Here is a 21,288-nt window from a genome sequence, read left to right on the forward strand (position 1 = left end):
ACTACTATGCGTTCTCCTTCATTGAACACATTGTATGATCAGACGATAAGATCACCCCACTGCACTTCGACTGTAAACAGGAAGTTTAACGAGCAAAGACGATTCCAGACCGGGTTCGAAAACAATTCTGAAAATGTTTCCTTGCTTTCTGAAGCACGCTATTTTTGTAGTCTAAATAAAGCAACTAAATCAACCCGGAAACTTGCAAATAGATTGAGAGATTTCTCTATCTGAATGTCTAATTTAGTAATGCGGTAGCGAAAACACACACACACACAAAAATTAAATTAAAAAAAGTGAAGGACCGAGTGTCTCTTGACGTCAATGCATTTGTCATCTTAAAATTAAACTTTAATAACGTATGTAAATCCTGATAAGAACTTCGAAAAAAGAGAAGCAATACACAACTTCACATAGACGAAATTTTCAAGTCTTAAAGTCAGTCGGGCATAGTAATGATATCACTAATAGCACTAATATCAGCAATTATTAATATAAAATTAAATCCGTTCTTATAATTCTGGCAATGGCGTGACTACTGATAGCCTGGAGAACATTAACAGGCGGCTTATTTAGGTCATCAAGGTGAAAAGCTGATTTGCATTTTTAGCTTTTGCTCGCGAAAAAAAAAATAACCTTCAAACAATTGAACAATTGTTGCTTTCGAAAGGGGTCTGCGTAACTAAGATTATAAGTGGTCCGTAGCTGAATATTGCACGGACACTTATCAGATAAACACTGGAACAACACGTCCTCGGTCTATTTTAGTAAGCACTTGGTTGGCTTCAAAGCTCTGCGCGTTTCTCATCGTTTCTTCATGTTTTTAAGTTTTCAACGGGCCTAAATGCAGTCTGGAGGAACCATGATTTTGCAGAAGATCTTGACCCTGGCTCTAGGCACATCAATGCTCATTGCGTTCTCAGGTTTGCACTTACTTTTAATGTTATAGTCCTAAAATTGCTCGCATGATGATGTTTTAGTGCTAATTCAAGTTTTCGTGATGTTCTATGCCGGCTTTAAGTTTATATTTATAGCCGAAGAACCTGATCGGAGCTAGTCGAGGTCGTCTCAACTTACTTCATGTTCAAACAAGTTGAATTGTTTTCACAAATCAAAACGCAACTCATTTATTTTGACTAATAGCAGCAAGGTGTATTAGTAAGTCTATTTTGGACTTAAAAACGTAAGCTTTTCTATTACGAACAAATTGTAGCCATGTCAACGGAGAAACGGACATTTTTAGACCCCGAATTCAAACGTTGTGCAATGTGATTGGACTTTAATTTCCGGGTTCGCGGGGAAACGAAATGAGGTCCGCAACATGTACAGGCAAGTGTGGGCCTCTTGCTAGATTAAACTTGTTCGTTCATTACTGAGTCAATTGAGCAAAATTGTACACTCTAAATGAAAATTCATAAGCTAGCTTTTTATTTCAAATAAATCGTACAAAAAAGCAGGTTTATGACTAGTGGTTATCACAAACTAGAGTAGTGTGCGCGTTCACGGTAACCGGACGTTTCGCCTACGAGTGGATGTGGTCGATTGGCCTACGTCTATAGTCGGTTGGCTAACAAATTCATATTAATTTGAAATTTAGTGATAAGAACATAACAATCTTTATGCCAAATCAATCCGCATAAAAGATTCCTTTTCTACTTGGATTTTGACGATGCCATCAAATTCACCGACATAACACGACAGTTGTAAACAAAGGAAACCCAGGAAAACAAAGGAGCGAAAGGACTTCGGCCAAAAGTTGATCAACATGTACGACCTAGAATACTTTTCGTTCTTTAAACGTGAGCAAAGGGCGTCTACCGCTTAGCGATTTTTGAACGCCGAAAAGGTGGTTGTGAATTCGGACGGTGCGAACTCGGTTGGGAGCGAAACCTTTATCATCCAAAATTGACAAAGATATTTTCAAAATTATTTCAGTGTTTCTTTTTTTGTTGATGAAAAAGAACTAAAAGAGGCATTAGCGTACTAACTTTATACGTTAGCGAAACGACCTACAGCTCGTTAAGGAAACGTCTTTAGACGTACGGGCGAATCGACGTAAGACGTTAGCGAACTGGTCGTTAGCCGGAATCCACTCGTAGGCGAAACGACATATCTGGGTGAGAAAGCCGCATAAATTGACCGTCATTGACGTAATACCTATACTGGTACCAAACAAATTAAAGCACTAAAGATTGTTTTGGTCAGCAAGAATCTAAGCTAACTCAGCCAGGATGGTGCTTGAGGTTCGGCTTCATATTATGTACTTTGTACCCAAGTGTTTTGCTATTTATGCTCGGTGACGTAGCCGGGAGTATATTTCAATATTCAATACTTGCAAGATTATTCAATATTCCCAACCATGCAAATCCGCCTCTTCACGCGTACGAAATTCAATAAGAAACAATTCGCCGACTTCTTCCTTGTCAGGAAAAACGCGAAATTTGGTACCAGATTTGTAACTTTCCAGTGAGGTTTTCTGTTTATTACTTTCACCCTCATGCATGTTCAGCTTTGACTTTGGCCGATATATAACGAGTGTTTATTTTAGACCACTTGGCGTCAACAAGTGGTTGATAGCAGGAGGCTCGAAAGAGAGCTCAAGACTGCCCGTAAAATTAAAAAATTATTCATATAACGCAGTAGACGCATTCGAATAGCTAGACTCTACTATACACATGTGACATACTGAGGCAATTTTTATCAAGCTATATATCCACTGAAAACGTAGCCTGCGTGGCCGGCGTTCAAAAGGGAAGGAGAAGGGGAGTTCGAGCGCGAAGCGCGAGGTGCGAGGAGAGAGCGCGAAGCCCCTTCTTCTTCCCCTTTGAACGCCGGCCACGCAGGCTACTGTAAACGACCCGGGAAATTAAAAAACAGATCGTGTTGTCAATCGGTCAAATTAGGGATGAGGTGTGACAGACATAGTTAGACATTAAATTTAGTTCAAACGAGTATTTAACATGATTGGTAATTAAGTTTTGTCGCAGTTTGATTGCTTTATTGAAAGAGGTTTTTTTTTGGCAATTATTCCGTCTGCGGCCAAAGTAAGTTCGTTCGTTATTTGCCTATTTGGACAGTTCCGAAAGTTGCATGTATTGTTAAGGTACAAGTCGATGTTGAACCTGTTTCATTTATATATAGTGAACCACCTTTCAAAAAGTAAAGGTTTTCGAAAACACAGACGATGCCGATTTCTTATTTTCTTCTCGTTAATATTTTTAAAAGCAAGAAGGCATCTTTTTATCCGAACATCGCTTATCGCGAATAGACCCCGTTGACGTTTTTTTGTCCACGCTTTACAAATATGTATCAGTCCCAAGCAGGTCTGTCTTCGGGTGTGCAACCTACTACATTGGTAAGGTCGGCGCGAGTGTTCAGGGCAGGGCAGTGATTCTACTCTTGGCAGTAGGCATAAATTGATTGTGCTCGGCAACTTTTGAGCAACTTTTTGCGTTTTGAGCAACTTTTTGTAGTACCAGCAACCTAGGGCAACTTTTGCCTTCCTTGGCAATTTTGAGCAAAAATTGATATAAAACCGATCCAAACCATAAAAGGTTCGAAAGGTCGTTTCATTTCGAGATTTTATCTTTTTTATCTTTTTTTTTTTTTTATTTTTATTTTTTATTTTTTATTATTATTGAAGTTATGTTGAATTTAAAGAGTATTTGATTAAACAAAGTATTTATATTTCTCATATAACAATGGCTTTTTGGCCTCTTTTAATGATTGTAAGAATATTTAATGAAAATGTTTAAATGGAAACAAACAAACAAACACGTTTTGAGTATTTATCTAAAACAAAACGACTCTAGAGCAAGCAACTCTTTTAAATTTTGGTGGCAACTTATTGATATTTGAGCAACTTTAGAGCAACTTTTGGGTATATTGTGAAGCAACTTTTCCTGAATTTACTAGCACAATCTATTCATGCCTACTTGGCAGACTTGAGGTCTTAGAGCCAAGGAGGCGTCCTTACGTATCATGCCTGTGATGTATCATCCTAACATACCGTGGTTTTTGGTCTACCCCAACCTCACTCTTGTTTTAACAAAGACTGCATTGTCTAAACGAACCTCATGTGAATGCTGTCACAGGCTCGACAGATTTCCTTTTTAGCGCTCTATGGTCTCTATGGTAACTGCCCCGGATCAGCATTGGGTGTGGTGGCAGATACATCCAGAAAGGAAGTAGTATAATTATAAAAAAAGCTCAGGATCATCTACAGAATAAAAGAATTATACTGATTATGAATTACATCGAGTTACTTGCTTCCGTTGTTTCGTTCGTGAAGCTATATTTACATAAAGTACTGGCAGGTGCTAAAACCCAGACGCTGGATTCTGAACGATAGACAAGTAGACGGGGACGATGGACGATGGACGAGTGCACGAATGACTATGTGCCAATTCAGAGTCTTTAAGGAATTTTAAAATATTGGGCAGCGAAAATCAGTGTCTGTTTTGTCACGCAACATGACGTAAACGAGGGGAGCACCGAAAATTAGGCAGATAATAACTAATTATTATTGATTATTATGGACGAAATTCAAAGACACAATCATTGGCAAAGACGAATCTCTGAAATGTCACATGTCAATTTCCTGGTTTTCGATTCGCCCACTCCGAGCTCGAGCTCGACATTCTCTATTACAAAATATCAGCTCTTAGACTTGCTTAAAGGTCAGACGTTTTTCCGAAGCATGAAATATAAATATATAAAAAAAACTATACCATCGAGCGGGCCCAGAATTAAATGAAAGGCAAAGTGACGTTTTATAGCGTACCCACCCCCTAGGAAAAACGGAAGGGAGATATAAAAGGCTACACGTAGGTTAAGGACAGTGGAAACCGGCCATTTGCACACAATCTCGAACCCGTACTCCGATCTAAAATCCCTTTTGGTCAGAAGCGACAAGACCGGTCTTTTAATTTCTGAACGCAATTTCCAGTGTAACAAAATAAAAATGTGAAATAATCTTAGTTCTTGTATTATGCCTTTTCTGTCAGGAATAAGGAAAATATTTTGTGTAATAGTATTTTCGGTTTCCTTACGTGAAAATGAGTTGGCAACACGACAGCATAATAAACTGAAATACTCTGTCATTGCTTCATGTGATAAATAAATTTATGTCAGTGACATTTCAGATATTCGTTTTCGCCAGATTTGAATTTAGACTAATAATTATAAAAACAGACCCTAAATTTCGCGGCTCAATATTTTAAAATGCCCTAAAGATTCTGTCAAAGATAGGCATGGCATATCGTCCATCGTCTACCCCACCATCGTCCATCGTCTACTCGTCTTTCGTCCAGAATCCAACGTCTGGGTTTTAGCCCATGCCTAAAATCCTGGTCAGCTGCTGATATGGATTCTAATTAATTGGCTTGTCTTCTCAGCTGTGGTCGCTTCTCAGCTTTCGGTGGCGATTTAGCTTTTTGGCTTCTCAGTTCTTGTACACACAATACGGCCATATTGCAATCGGTGTAAAGGCGACTCTACAATTGCTGTTTAGGGGCACCATGATTGTGCAGATCATCCTTCCACTATTTCTTGGTTTAGTCCTCATCAGTACCATTACAGGTAACTGTATTTTAGTGGTAACCGCTTACACGTTGCTAATCTGGAGTTGAGGTTTCATGCTCAAACACCGTTTACATGCTAATTTTGATGATATTACCTAAAAGCCGAAATCTAAAGTATATTGGCTTGTGATTGTTGGATTACTCTTATTACAGTGTATAGAGAACTAACGCTCGTGTTAATTAGGGTATTTAAACCTGGAGGTATTCGAATTGAGGGAAACTTACTCCTGACTAAAGGAAATTAACGCGAAAAAGAGGTAACTTTTTTAAATGAAGGAAATTTACGCGATTAACACAAGAAAGCGCAGTTTAAAGCAACAAAAAAAAATTATTTTCACATTGAATGTTTTTGGCAAATCATAAGAAGTTGACCCTGGCTCTTAGCACATCAGTGCTCGTTACCATTAAGGTGATTCCTCGGTATTGCATTGCGCATCCTTTCTGCGCATAAGTTTTCGCGTCATTTAGCGCGCGCACGAGCGCGCGCGCACACAGAACACTACGAGATTCCCTTCAGGCTAAGCTCGGTAGGGAAATAAATGGTCGCTTACTCTTAAACGAGCACGGTGACCCCCATTTTTTAATGCATTAATTTAAATGTCAAACTGTTGTCTACAATATATCGCCATTTAAAAAAAAGTTTAAAATTCTACATTGAGATATTTTAATTTTAATACTGTAAAAAAAAAACGTTTTTAGGTAGTGCCGTTAACGTGCGCACGAAGCAAATCTTAAATTTCTTTCCTTATCTTAATTCCTGTACAATAAGAATAGTTTTTAACATAAGATCAAAGTCTATTTTGTTGAACTAGACTAATTCTTTAATGCAAAATTTTTTTCTGGAAACAATAGCGATCCCCATTTGGATTACTAGGGTTCCTAATATATATCTCGCGGGTCGTAAATTTGCTATAATGCCCATCCATTTTACACAAAAACTAGCGCGGTGACCCCCATTTTTTATTTCATTTTTTCAATGCTCATAACATAATTGTTACCTGGACCAAGTTTCAGAAAATTTTAAATACTCCTTCTATTTCAGTGGAATCACCTTAAGTGCTAATTCAAGCTGTCGTGATCCAGAACCTGATCGGGGCTAGTTGAGGTCGTCTTAACTTACTTCAGTCATGTTCAAACAAGTTGATTTTTTCACAAATCAAAACGAAACTCATTTATTTTGACTAATTGCAGTTAGGTGGATTAGCAGGGTCTATTTTGGAATTAAAAAATTTAAGCTTTTCTATTACGAACAAATTGTAGCCATGTTAACGGAGAAAGGGACATTTTTAGACCCAGAATTCGAACGTTTTGCAATCTGGTTTGACTTTCTGTCGGGGAAACGAAGCTAGGTCCGCAATCTGTACAGGCAAGTCAGTGGGTCCCTATGCTGGAATAACGTGATCGTCCATGAGTAAATTGAGCGAAATTTTAAACTTGGAATGAGTAATCATAACTTAGCTTTTAATTTCAAAAAATCATACAAAAATCCAGGTTAATTACTAACAGTAATCACAGATTAGAAGAGCGCGTGCGTTCGACAATCTGGGTGAGAAATAGAGGATAATACATGGTTGCGCCGAGATGTGAAATTTATCTTCCAGTGTTCAAATCGATATCGCACGAGTGAGCGCAGCGAACGAGTGAGATATCTATTTTAATACGAGAAGAAAAATTTCATATCTCCAGCAACCATGTATTATTCTGTTTATTATATAAACCTACTAATTACGATGTTTTTGACGACTTTCCGAAGATTTCTGAAAGTTTTCAAAATGTTGTCCGAAGGTCATACGAATGTTTCTGAACATTTTCCGAACATTTCCGAAAATTTCCGAAGATTGCAGAGGAACATCCAAAGATGTTTCGACTTAACCCTTTGACGTACAATGGGGGGGGGGGGGGGGGGGCTGGATGTCACCCCCGCATAAGGTTTTACCGAAATTTTGAAAAGGGGGTTCACTCAACAATGCTGAAACTTTCAGTAGCTGTTCATTCATCCCTTGCGGAAATTTTGAAATGTCAATCATGTGCCCATAATATTTGGCGTTGCCAATGGCAACGTCATAATTACAAGCAGCTCATATTTCTTTATTTTTTCCAGGTTGTCGAAAACGCAGATGATGACGATTTTTTTCTTTTCGTTATTTTTTTTAAAAGCAAGAAGGCAACTTTTTATCGGAACATCGTTGTGAAATTGATGAATTGTAAACAACTGGTAAAAGGTCACTGGTCTCTATTTATAAAATTGGATGAATGTTCCTCAGTATTGCAAATAGACCCGTTGACGGGTTGCCAAAACTAGTCCGAGGATACCAGGAAACTTTCAATTAAAACTAATTTACAGTCATGCTTTTTAAATCGAAAGTTTAAAGAGCGCAATCAAAATCTGTAATTTCTGACGATTATTAAATTAACGTTCTGTTAATGGACTATTTGGGCGTTTGGCGGGTGGTTTTTGTCATCGTACGTCAGCCAGTCTTTGAGTTCGTCCTCGTTCTAGCTTAAGTCTTCTTGATGTCGATAGATTATCTAATAATTATTTAATATTAGTATATACACACTCAGTGATCTTGGTGTTTCAAGCAATCTGATTGGTTCGCTATCTCGGGCTAATGAGCATTATTCACTCCCTACGGAGTGAATAATGCTTGATCCAAACTGAAACAAAATGGCCGGCGTAAACTCGCGTTTCGCCGGCGTTTCTGAATCGCAAATACTAAGAATACAAGAAGATGCTGAACCAGAAAAGACAAAAAAAGGCTAAGAAATTTGGCCTGATGGTTTTCAAAGTAAGAGAAGACTACATATTTCGCAATTTGCAGCACAATGTCCACACAACTCGAGTACTAAAACGATAAACAATTGCTTACCGTCAAGTCGCCCTTCGCCTGGCATCGGCAAAAATAAATACCGCAGATTTATCGGCAGCAACATCAAGTGTTATTCAACCAAGATCTTCTACAAATATTCAGGAAAATGTCTTTGTGCAAGAAAACATCCAGTTTTCACCACAGTTCTGCAGACATTCAGTAAGCTTATCAGGGGCGGATCCGGGATTTTTCAAAGGGGGGTGGCTGTTTACAAATATTTTTGTTTACTTTATTGTTTAAGCCCCAGGTTTTTTTATGGGGGGGGCGGGGGAGGGGGTAATTCAGGCGTTTAGGCAGGAATTTTTGGGAGTGCAAATTTTTTGGGGCCAAAAGCCCATACTTCATGGGCCGCAGGCTCCATGCCCCTAGGGGGTCTGGGCTCCCCGAGAAAATTTTTAAAAATTGAAGCCTCTTAGACGTAATTTCCGTGATTCTGAGCAGCTTTAACGTCTTTCAATTAAGCTATTTTAAAAACCGCTGTTTTCCCTTGATAATTTGATAAAACTTTTCTTTCCTCAACTTACCTTGTTCAACATTGAATTATATTTGGGACAGAAACTCTAGTTCTTATACGAACAGTGATTGAAATTTGAAGTTGAACTTACGAACTTACACGAAAAAACAGATATACGTTGTTTTGTTCACCCACGAGCGTGAGAATTTTTAGCCCCTAGCAAAGTGGGCTGGGGATGACGTGGTAAGTCAATGCTTTGCTTGTGAAGAATCGCTTTGTTCGATTTTGATTCATGCAAAGAAAACAGTAAGACAACTCCCTAAAAAGATGCAAATGGAGAAGAAAATCATGCCAGCAAGGTTAAAAACAACTCTTGAACGCTAAAAGGAATGGTTATCTTTTTAAAATTATGCACACGTTTTGTTACATTAAAAGCACAGTAAATTTCCGCCCAAACACGGCGTCGAAAATACCCTATAAAGTTCCTTAACTTTGGACGGCTGGAGGGCCGCCTGGCTAAAGGGGGTGGATGTTAACAAATTTCAACTTTACTTTAGCTAAAAATGTTAACACCTTTTTCATCTTACGCAGTGGCATTGTCCTTATTGTCTATTTTAATGTGTTTTTTTTTTTACTTTTCTTGTGGATCAAGGGGGTTGGCTAGCCACCCAATCCACCCCCCCCCCCCCTGGATCCGCCCCTGCTTATAATTCAAACTTTCACGACAGGTGGATGCTTCGCCAACTGCTCTTTCAATTTTCAATTCAAGTGAACTTCAAAAGCTTTGATTCAACGGTCAAAATGTTTTGCAAGCAGGTTTTTGATCAGATTGCAGGTTTGAGTGGTGTTAAAGGACCATTTTGCTAGATTGTGACGAGGATTTTATCGAAGATTAACTAGATTTACCATGTTTGAAGATTCTGTAAACTGTTTCGCGCATGTTGGTTAGTGCCGCTTATATGTACGTTTTCCACGCATGAATTGAGAGGTCAATTAAATCGACTTTAAATGGTTTCCTTCTGAAAACTTTGAGATCGCTTGTTTGTTGAGATCACTTCGTACATTCCGCGGCTCGGTGAATATTCTACCACTATTCACCTCGATTTCAAAGAATAATTGTTAATTGTACCCTTTCCTCGAAGTCTCGTACCCGGCCCCTGCATTCAGATATGTCCAGGATTGAACGCTAATGAGATGCACAAAGTGTCCTTATTAATAAAAATTCACCAAAATACACCAAATTTTTTAAATATTAAGTAATATAGAAATGTCAAATAACACAGTCAAACATGAAGTACTCATTAAACAATACCTGCGTTCAATCCTGGACATAAGTGATCTGGCGCGCTACAGTTCTAAGCCTTGGAACCGATAGTTGTAATTTGCAAGGATATAGATTATGTTATTACACTTATTAGGACTGACATAATATGAATAAACTTTTCACATTGAATAGTCCACTCAGTGGATTGAAATGAACTCATGAAACAAACAAACAAACATGACGATGATGGTGATGATTTGGAAAGAATCACAACAAAAATACAGTGGCACTGGTTCTAACTGTCTAATAGTATCTTCTAAAGATGGATTATCTCTTTTGCCTTATAGAAGCCTCAAACTCTACAACTGCAATCACAAATGGCACAACTGAGTAAGTTTCAGACGTTGACGTTACCTATTGCCTTTCCACCTAATCCTTTGAAACCATGCATTGCATATGGAAGTCTATCTAATGGGTGTAATTAGACTTGAAACTTAAAAGTGGCAGTTTTGGTGAGATCATCATTGAGTATACGAAGTACAATGAAGAGGTTTCAAGTTTTACAGGGGGAAAGTTTCACGTGAGGTAGTTGCCATCGGTTTTGGTTTGGCAAATGATTTGCCAAGAAAACAGCACCTCGTTCTATGTTAGGACTTTTGTTAATCGGCCAGGGAACGTGGCAGGAGTTTATTAAATCATTTACAATAAAGCTTTAGCAAACACAAAGTCAAGGTCCAGGGCAAATACATAGTCGCTTCAACAATCGTTTAATAACTCTATTTTAGATAACCTTTCTTGGGGTATAAGCCACTTTCAAACTGGGCCTGCAAAAGCTACTTAATATTTTCTGAGTACCTCAGTGAATGTCCACAAAAAAATGCATATATCAATGCACGAGTAAATTGAAGTCCTTATTTGTAATGAAAGCATAGTTAATAGAGGAAAATGGTTATGAAGCCCGGCAAAGTTCTTTGTTATAGGTTTTTGTTTGCTATTTTGGGGGTTGACCGTGCACAAAACCTGACAAAATACAATAGGTGGTTACGTGTGTTCATGCAACTAACCAATAAAAACATTGCCATTACGTAACTCATGCATAGTGTATGAGAGCAAAACAAAAGATGTGCACGGTCATGGACCTTCGAACCTAAATCTTGGCCTCTTTGTTTGCTCCTTTGATGTTTGCCGGGCTTCCTAACCATTTCCCTCTATTAACTATGATGAAAGCTAGTCTTATATAATCCACGCGCTCTGTAGAATTACAACTAAGACTCTTGGGATTGATCTTCCGGATATCAAGTTAAATAGGTCACGTTAACAGTTTGTTTATGGACAATGCAACCACCATCCTTTCTTCCCTTAGATGCGTGCCCGCTGACAGAACTAAACGGTCTGCAGTCCATACAGAACCTGGGGTGTGCATACCATATCAATCTGCATTTTCAAACGGTTACTGTAAAGACATCATTGGTTATCTACCAGTCTACGGAACAGACTTCATGGAGCTGCAAAATAACGAAGATAATATGCTGCGCTTTCGAGTAGCAAAGGGCTTTGTAGAACAGGCGCTAAAGAATTCAACAGAGGAGGACGGTTTTGTTGTGCGGCAAAGCTGTCTGGATATGGTGGACGATGTGTACTGTCACCATTATTTTAAGCGCTGCTACATTTCTTCCAGACCACCACTTATTTGCAGAGAAGCATGCGAGCAATTGTACTACCATGTGTGTGATCGCGAGTTCAAGATGGTGGAAGATTTCATGAAATCGAGGGAGGGTATAGATTACCCCTATTACTTCGACATAATAAACTGCACGACTCTGCCATTTCGAAATGAATCGTCCAACTGCTATTATCCTGACAAGATACGAGGTCAGTGGTGGCATGAAGACTGGTACGCCGTCATCTGTCACATTTTATGTGCGAGGGATTACGGAGGGGAGAAGCCCTACAATCTCTTGTGCATCTAATGTGAGAGACGACAGCGACTGGTTACCAAGCAGGGAACTGGGGAGGTGTCATAATCATCGCGCCCTACAGCTTTCTCACTTCGCTAAGATTTGACGTAGATTGAAAGCACCCCTCTAGTTTTGCAGATTGTTGCTTAGTCGGTCGCCAATTCACGTTTATTGATATCATCAGAGAAAAAAGGAACTTCTTTTCTTCACACTGTCACGCTTGTTTGTGTTATGACTTGCATTCTCTTGAGTCCCAGTGTGGCCACTTAGCCGCCTGGAGACGAAAGTGGTTTCTATTAGCTTATCAACTCATCTGCTGCCAATGCTTTTTCTACCGCAGAGCTAAATGTCACTACTGAAGTTCAAAGAACCTTTCGGTTCTTTACACTTTCGCCAAATAAAAGGTGGTGTTAAGACCAGATCGGGAACACCAACGCCTAAAAATTAATATGTTCTCAGCTGACCAATATTTTTGAAATAAAACGATAATGAATTACTTAGTGTAAAACTGAACGACGTTGGAATTTCCACTTTTCCACTATAGCTAAATAACACGGAAAGTAAATTAAAACAGTAAAATTAATAACTTATTTTTTCTCTTTATTACGATCAGACAAACTTGACGTCCTGAAGAGTGAAGGTAAGATCTTGTAATTAAATTTCTTCAGGAAACTATGAAAGTTTTGCTAGATTCGGTTAATCAATACTAAACTTCTATACGTTAAATGTCCAAAGGTGATCAGTATCAGAAGGTTTCCAATGTCATTTAAACAGTGTTTAAGTAAGCAGGTGATTGAGAAGAGTCTGAGAAGGTAGTTCTTTCTTATTGCTTAGTAAAAGGTTTTGTTACCTTTTAAAATTTAAATTTATTTGAAGAGGCAACAGGCTTAAACGAGCCAATCGGTAAAAGGTTTACTACTCTGTTCAGTCAATCGGATGCAGAAGCTAAGGGCCACGTTGACTCCCACTTCAGTTCTTTTCCTAGTATTGCTCAGGTTGGACAACCACAGACTAGGTGAAACATTGTAATTGTAACGCTGCAAATTTTACATACACGCCATTCTCTGTTATTTTAATTTCGTCTTTTTTTTATAAAAACATCGACTCAAATCTAAGGTCAAACTTTTATTTGCAGACTGCTTCTATGGAGATGGACGTGGTTACCGTGGCAACAGAAGTGTAACAGTTTCCGGGTACACCTGTCAGTCGTGGGATGCCCAATGCCCCCATAAACACAATATCAATGGAAAGATTTACAAATCGATTGAAGATAGTGGCAACTTATGTCGTAATCCAGGCGGGTTTGCGAAGGACGGGCCTTGGTGCTTCACCACAAATAGGACTGTGAGATGGGAGTACTGTGATGTGCCTAAATGTGGCAAACATCGTAAGTAGATTGGTAGACAAAGAAGTAGATGTTTCTGCTATGGGAGAGTAGAGCTTAAGTATGCGTTAAATGCGTCCTATCCTTTTACCACTAACATCTTTCGCATAATTTTGCTGTGTGTGTTGTAAATTAAGGGCTATTCAAGATAATAGTAAAACAGAAGTCCTACTGACCTTTCTGTCAACGAAGTACAACAATGGCCGACTCAAAGAAGTTTATTTCTCGACATATGCTAACCGCTGCAACAATAATTGACCAAACGTGTTACTCTAAAATCTGTCTAACTACTTCTTTGATCGAGTTAAAGTTATAGTTTCCAATCTAAGATCTTTTTATCGTTTAGCGCCCTCAAGCCCACCAGGCGATTTTCGAGGTCACAACTTAAGTTCAACAAGCATTAAAGTCAACTGGGGAAACGTTCCAAAGCCCCTCGTACATGGAGTTCTTCTTGGATTCCACGTGGCCTGCGAGAGACGTAACAAGTCAGACAGTCATTTTGTGGAGTTATCGCCTGTAGAACATAATTGGGTGTTCAAAGGACTCCAAAAATATAGGAATTATAGCTGCTGGCTGAGAGCGTACAACAACTATGGAAATGGTACTTGGAGTAAAGAATTGGTCATTTTAACTGATGAAGATGGTATGTTATTATAAGGAGAGAGAACGATCTAACCGATGATCTTGGATGGTTGTATGCTATGGTTAACATAACATATATGTGAATCGTTTTCAGTGGGGTTAAAGAAAAAGGATAAATTAAGAAAAAGAAATAGTTGTCGTATTGCTGAGAGAGATTCTACTGTTTACAAAACAAAAGAGTTGTAAGAAAGGAAGCAAAGGGTAGATAGAATTTAGGGCCGTAACCAGACCTTTGCTATAGACGAGGCAAGATCTCGATAGTGGGTTCTGGGGGCATGCCCTCCAGAAAAGTTTGAAATCTACAAGCTCTGAATCGCTTTTTAGAGACATTTTTCATTCGGTATTTCTTGAGTAAAAAACAATCTTGCTAACGGAGGATTATTTTCCCATCAAATAAAAACATATTTTGTTTTTAATTTTGGGTAAAGAATTAGACGAGGCAAGTGCCTCGTCTTGGCTCTTGCTAGTAACAGCCATGGAATTAGGTAACTCAGGCGTACAGTTAGTAGGTATGGTATAGTAACCAAATATGTTGTGTTTCTTTGATAGTGCCTGATGCTCCGCCTGAGAGTTTAAAGGCATGGAATCTAAGCTCAACTAGTCTTCACATCCAGTGGGATCCAATCCCTTTCGGGTATCGGAATGGAAAAATCCTTCGATACAAAGTGGACATAAATGCAGAAAAACAAACAAGGGAGCGATTCAAAGCTACAAAGTACACAGAATCGACATCACTTACTCTCAGGGGACTTCAGAAGTACAGCAAGTATAAGATAAGTGTTTCTGGGATAACAAGACGAGGCAATGGACCTTTTCGCTCAAAAGTGGTGCAAACGGATGAAGATGGTAAGAAAGTCCCGATTCATAAACAAATTTTTACTGACCTGGGTCCAGTTGTTCAAAGAGTTGATAAAGCTATTCACCGGAAACATCAAAACATACTACGTTATTCACTGGATAGCGATTTCAGTATTCGGTGGATAGCGTGATCCACTTTTTGACCAATCGGGGCCAGTACGTTTAATGCATGATCAAACTGCAAAGTCTGCTTGATTATAGGAGAATTGTATCTCTTTGCATAAATGTTCATTTTTCCTCTTTTTAGTCCCAGATCGCCCTCCAAAGGACATAACAGCAGTTAGCATAGGAAAAGATACAGTACAAGTTGACTGGAGTCCAGTTCCACCGGGATACACCAATGGAGAGGTGCTTGGGTACCAGGTTATTTACAGTGATGTCAACGAAACCTCACGCGCCAACAGCAGTTTAGTTTCACCAAAAGAGACCCACTTAAGGATTAAAGGATTGAAAGCGAACACCAATTATAGTTTTCAGGTTCTTGCCTTTACAGCCAAGGGAAATGGGCCTAAGAGTATGGCGTACTATGCTAGAACTTTCCAAGGTAGTTATTCTATTTTTTGTTTAGTTGTTTGTATGTTTTCTTTGTTTTTCACCTGATACGACCCTTTTCATTTTTTTTTGTTGAATTTCAATATTTTGGCAGATGTCTTTTTCGAGGCTAGGTCTGAAACAATTCATTTTGAATTCATGGTGACAAGTGTTGCATGTCACAATCAAAGACTCTTATTGGGCTGGTTTTTTTTCAATTCGTACACACTCTCCTAAAACCTTTCTATATATTGGTCATAACTGAAAACAGCAGTAACAACAACATTGTTAGCTACAAAAGTCACTTATGTCGTCCAGGATTGAACGCAAGTATTGTTTAATAAGTACTTCATGTTTGACTGTGTTATTTGACATTTCCATATTACTTCATATTTGACAGATTTTGGTGTGTTTTGGTGAACTTTTATTAATGAGGATACTTTGTGATGCCTGTCACGAGGAACGTGCATCTCATTAGCGTTCAATCCTGGACATATCTAGCTGGCTAGCTAGTTACAGCGTTCCTCTACAACGCATGTTCAATACACAAGTAAAATGTAAACTAGTTTCATTAAAAATCAGATTTCTATTAATTCCTTGTTACATTGCTGAATGAGCTCACCCAAAGATAAAAATGTTCCCTTGAGAGAAAACTTACTTCCTTTTTTTGTTTCATTTATCTTCCAGATTCACCCAAAAAGACGATCGTCGGCCCTAGTATAGACCCAGGAGCGACAGATAGTGCAAAAGGTAATGCAACAACACAAAATCTTCCATGAAGCTTAATCATTTCTAAAATCTGTTGATTTTGGCTATATGGCCAGGTGGAGGGCAAAGAAAATACGTGCAAATTAAAACGCAAAATTAAATGTACAGCTATTACTCAAATCTAATCAGTAAATCGTTTGACATCGTACTCTTTGACAAACACAGTCTTTTCTGTGATATTAGTTTTGCCCCATGTTCAACACAACGAAAAAGTTAGACAGCTCAAAATCCTCTAACATATTTTTTATCCTACATTATTACAGTGAGCATAATTGTTGCTGCTGTGTTCTCCGGCACCGTTGCATTTGGGGCAGTTTTCTTGGTGGTATACTTTGTCCGAAAGAAGAGGATTTCGTCAAGTTCTGACAGTGGAAATGGTAGGGTGACAAGTAACTATTGATTCAAAGTGTTCTTCTGCATGTAGTTCCCTCATAACTATTATTTAGATGTACCTCTGAATGTAGATCTAATAAACTTCACATCCCGGTTTAGGTTGTTCAGTTGCACCTTATGCCATTTCCTCCCCCGACTGGCTTAATGACATCATCAACACTCATAGGCACGGATACGAGACGATAGATGATGACAATGTTCCCACCACAACTCGCCGACCACATTACATCAACATTGCTGCTGATGGCTCGCTTGACCTTCCACCACACTTAAAGAATATTGTTACCGAGTTTGAACAGCTTTATGAAAACACACACTATAAGAGGTTGAAACCGTATGGTAGACGGCGATCGCTCGAAGGAGCTGTCGACAGGCTTGGCAACCCTGTGTATGATAGCCTGCTAAGAGTGATTTCTCCAATCCCTGCTTCCCAAGAAAATAGATGCAAGGAAGGTGTGCAAGCGAGTGCCACTGCAAAAATGGAACGCAGGCAACACAATTCCGTTGATCTGGGTGAGCTACGAGGGTTTATTGGGGCTCTTCAGGGCAATGCATCCGACATGGAGATGACAGAAATGGGAACCGTGGAGCAAAGATGTCCGCGCCGTTTCTCTGTTGACATGGGTCAGGTAAGAGAGTTTATCGCTCTCAGAGAAATGAAGATCTTTCCCAAAGAAGAGATCTCGACTTTAGCTGACCACCCAGAAGCACAGGTAGAAAGTGGCAATGACGCCACTTGTTAACTGTTTACAGACTGAAAGAAAAACTCTTTGATAAAATGAACTTTGCAAGCAAATATAAGGAAATTGCATGTCTGGACACAGGCTAGTTAAACATCAAGCCTCTGTCCTGCGGGCTTCCTGCTGACCGTGGTTATTTATTCCAGGTTCCAGATAGCATAAAAGTGATAATGTTTTAACTTTGAGGGGTGTAGATAAAACCTTCTAATAGTATTTGGCCACTGGCAGTACTTCCATTTGGTGCTGTTTGTATTGTCAACATTTTATCAAATGTACTTGTACAGTAGTTTAGCCAGTGTTTTATTTTTCCTGTCTCTTATTTTCCTAAGAGTAGAAAGAGACGGATAATGAGGAATTATGGTAGTGTTCTTATTCAAATGCAAGCTAGTTGAACAATGATAGGAAGAGCCAATGCTGCCTCAACATAGCTTTAAATTTGTAGCAGGTGAAATAAAGACACTGTGCCTTTGAGAAGATGGTGATCATTTTTACTCGTGCATATTATCTTAAACATGTGATTTATTTCTCTTTGTGTGAATTTTATATTTTGCAGTTACAGTTCAATAAATTAAATCATGCTATCCTTGCATCCAAATGCATGGCATTTGTAGACCTCAACTATATTGACAGCTCAAACATCCCTGACAATTAGCATGCAGTTGTAGTAGGTTTTCTAACACAAGTATCTGTATATAAATTAAATAGCGTTTAGCTGTTGTTGAGAAGCTTGGAGGAAGACTCTTCTTCCAAAAGACGGTTTTTTGAGCAACAGTACAAAACAGTGTAAATAATACAGTGTATATAATACAAATAATGCTTTCAAAAATGGCACTTTACATTAGCAGCCACAATGATCTGTTTCATTGTGAGTCTAGGCATCACATAGTTATATTTGAGATATTTTTAATAGAACATTTAAAAAAAAGATAAAAAATAGACTAACAACCCTTGCCATTTATCTCACTAGTGTAAAGCGTATGTGTCGTGATTTAGTGATGTATATAAGGTGCATTTATTGCAACTGTAAATAATGTCTTTATACAAATAAATGTTTTACGTTACTGACAACATGTTTGAAAAATTACTCTAAATTTAATTGTTGGATTATAACGAGGAAAGTTTTCAAGTAAGAAATCAAAATGGTCGCTCTCGTTTTCCCCGAGCAAAAGTCAACTCAGCTATTTGCAGTGAATGCTCGAGCTCATTGTCTTAAAATCAAATAGTCTGTACAAGCATCGATGAAAAAGTTAAACGCCACGATTGGTTTGTGTCGGTTTTTAGCCAAAATGTTTTGTCAAACTTGGTACAGACCAAGTGTAATCGGGCCTACCTATTTCTATGACCAAAATGAAGCTCCGACATACGATGCAAGGGGATGAGCTTTTTTCTTGGCGAACGGGCCACTTTGTTATAAATGTGGATAGACTAAATGCCTTTTTACCGGTTTTTTTTTCACCCTGCCTCCTCCTCCCTCTCCTGTTATGAATATCGGTCCCAAGTAATGTCCAATGTTAGTGAAGGACTAAGGATAATATCCTGATGAAGTTTAAAAGGAGGTCTGTCGTTGGCGTTGAGACCTACTACATCGACAAGTTCGGCATGAGTGTGTATGGAGGGTTGTCTTGAAAGTAACGTCGGTGATCCATACAACCCAAGCAGATTTGAGGTCTCAGAGTTTATGAAGCCGTGTAACAACATATGTCGTGTCTTATGAAAATAACAATAAATTAAGAAATCAATAAACTACGCTAAATCATTAAAGTCCCTAGATGATACAACAGATTTAAAAACCATGTTCTATTAATGAACTTTTGAAACCCGTCAAAGATTCTTCAAGGCGGGCCTCATTGTCTAATGAGTTCCCAAAAGAGTCCCCTGCAAATTTAATTGACTTCTTAACAAAGTCCGTATTAGGCTTGGGAAGCACCAAGCAGTTCTTTCTTCTTAGATTATATCCGCTCTCTTGTTTTGACCACAAGTGACGTAGGTGGGAGGGAGCATCTACGGAGACACATTTGTACACTAAACAAAGTATCCGTCGAATGTACATTTGCTTTAAAGACTTCCACTTGGTTTTCAGTAATACGTCATCTGAGGGGGTAAGCCAGTCGAGACCGTAAATCAACTTGGCCGCACGTACATGGATATTCTCAAGTTCACTAAAAATTGCTGCACCACACGAACCCCAGACAAGCATTCCATACGTAACAGAGGGCAAAATTACTTTAAAATAAAAGTCAACCCTTACTTGAACTGGTAAAAAAATACAATGATCGCAAGAGGTTTAGTTTTTTAGTAAAGCATTTGCACAATTCCTTGACGTGAATTGACGTGAATTGACGTTTGCCTAAGGTTTTCGAGGAACATCTGGAGACATTTCAACTTTAGAGGTCATTCTGTTACAGACTCGTCAGCAAACATGACATCATCAATATCTTCACGATGTTATTATTTAACAAATTTTCCTCTTAAAATGTTTTTTAGATACTTTATTTGCTGTAATATCGCATTAAACTGTTTAGAAATCTTACCTTCAAAGGGAAACTAACATATATTTAGAGAAGTTTTCTTGATAAGAAGCTATGTTTTGGATATTTTTTGGGCAACTTTCGAGCAACTTTCATTAGTATTTATTAATCAAAAGCTACTTTTTTGGATTTTTGGAGCAACTTTTTGAGAAATTACGGGCAACTTTTTGGGAAATCTCGAGCAACTTGTGGAAAGCCCTGCTGGCGAGTCGAAGAGCTGTGTAGCATCAGAAGTGAAAAAGTAGACTTCAGGCCCCGGTTTTTTCAAAGGATGAATTCACTATTCACTGGATAAATCATGGAATCCAATATGGAAAGCGTAGTTTTTTTTTGTCATAACTTATCCACAGGATAATTATTAATAATTAATATCCAGTCGATAGCGTTATCTACTGCTTTGAACAACCGGGGCCTGGTATCACAGGAAAGTGAAATGTAAACAGAAACATGAATGATTCTGGAGGTAGACTACGTTACTCCCCTTCAGAACCTACAAGGAGATCCTGTAGCTACGTTGAGACGGTGCCGCCCTAACGATTGATGGTTTTTGAGCTGTTACATATTATTGTTTCATTTTATTGATCACGTTCAAAATCGACCAAAACGGAATGTTTGTTGGTAACGTGTGTTGCTTGTCGAGCCCGAAACATCTTGAGAACTATTGAGAAACACCCAAACAAACACTGCTGAGGGTACCCCTGGGCTAATTTTAGATTAACAGAAACTCTTTTTTTGTTATCGGAGGTTGGTTGTCGCTGCCAGAGTAGTTTGATACCATACCATAAGCGAATTCGGACGTCACATACCATGTTTATTTTTCAGTAGCGATGGCTAAATGCGACTGCATGATAAAAAAAACCCTGCGCAAACAGCAACCGGGGAAGGCATCGAAAGATGAGCAAACCTGCAAACGTGACTCTTCACAACTGATCACTATCCGCTATCCTTCATCGAACGTCGGGTCAGATATTTCACTTTAAACTGACAACAGGAAGTTTTAAACAAACAAAGAGGAGTTTCAGTCTGGACGGTTCGAAAACAACTCTGTGGGAGTCTGTTCTACAGCATGCTATTTTAAAACCTAAATGAAACAGCTCACACCAAACCGGCACTTTTGCACACAAATTTCTATCTGGGTGTCTATTAAGTTCTGTGGTAATAAAAATAAAAACATCGATAAACAAAGGTAAATTCATTTTTTTCGCAATATTAAAAATTGTCTCAAATATCGCGTTTCAGTTGGGGCTGTTTACATGATACTGGAATGACTTTCATTCCGGAACGAGTTTCGTTCCAGAATGAAGTTCGTTCTGCAT

General features: G+C 38.7%; 1 protein-coding gene across 3 annotated transcripts; it reads left to right on the forward strand.

Annotated features, from left to right (window-relative positions):
* The first annotated feature begins 646 nt into the window (after positions 1–646).
* On the forward strand, positions 647–18,512 carry LOC144649949 (uncharacterized). Of its 3 annotated transcripts, XM_078509540.1 has the most exons (12): positions 647–923; positions 5,397–5,580; positions 10,521–10,560; positions 11,534–12,042; positions 12,742–12,768; positions 13,264–13,515; positions 13,859–14,155; positions 14,704–15,000; positions 15,260–15,556; positions 16,231–16,293; positions 16,575–16,688; positions 16,804–18,512. In XM_078509540.1, the coding sequence occupies exons 2-12, from the start codon at positions 5,520–5,522 to the stop codon at positions 17,445–17,447; spliced, it is 2,601 nt and encodes an 866-aa protein (XP_078365666.1). In that variant the 5' UTR covers positions 647–923; positions 5,397–5,519; the 3' UTR covers positions 17,448–18,512. The 3 variants fall into 3 exon arrangements, with proteins under 3 accessions (XP_078365666.1, XP_078365664.1, XP_078365667.1); XM_078509538.1 differs by lacking the exon at positions 5,397–5,580 and having other exon boundaries at positions 10,518–10,560; XM_078509541.1 differs by lacking the exon at positions 647–923 and having other exon boundaries at positions 4,485–5,580.
* The last annotated feature ends 2,776 nt before the right edge of the window (positions 18,513–21,288 follow it).

This window comes from Oculina patagonica, chromosome 4 (assembly GCF_052425735.1).
Source record: "Oculina patagonica isolate OP01 chromosome 4, crgOcupat, whole genome shotgun sequence".
NCBI classification, from domain to species: domain Eukaryota; kingdom Metazoa; phylum Cnidaria; class Anthozoa; order Scleractinia; family Oculinidae; genus Oculina; species Oculina patagonica.

Bases quoted from the DNA above. Each gene is read 5' to 3' on its own strand.
- LOC144649949 (XM_078509538.1), top strand. From the start codon at position 845: ATGCAGTCTGGAGGAACCATGATTTTGCAGAAGATCTTGACCCTGGCT. The intron at 14,156-14,703 runs GTATGTTATTAT...TTTCTTTGATAG, and splicing joins CATTTTAACTGATGAAGATG to TGCCTGATGCTCCGCCTGAG. The intron at 16,689-16,803 runs GTAGGGTGACAA...ATCCCGGTTTAG, and splicing joins AAGTTCTGACAGTGGAAATG to GTTGTTCAGTTGCACCTTAT.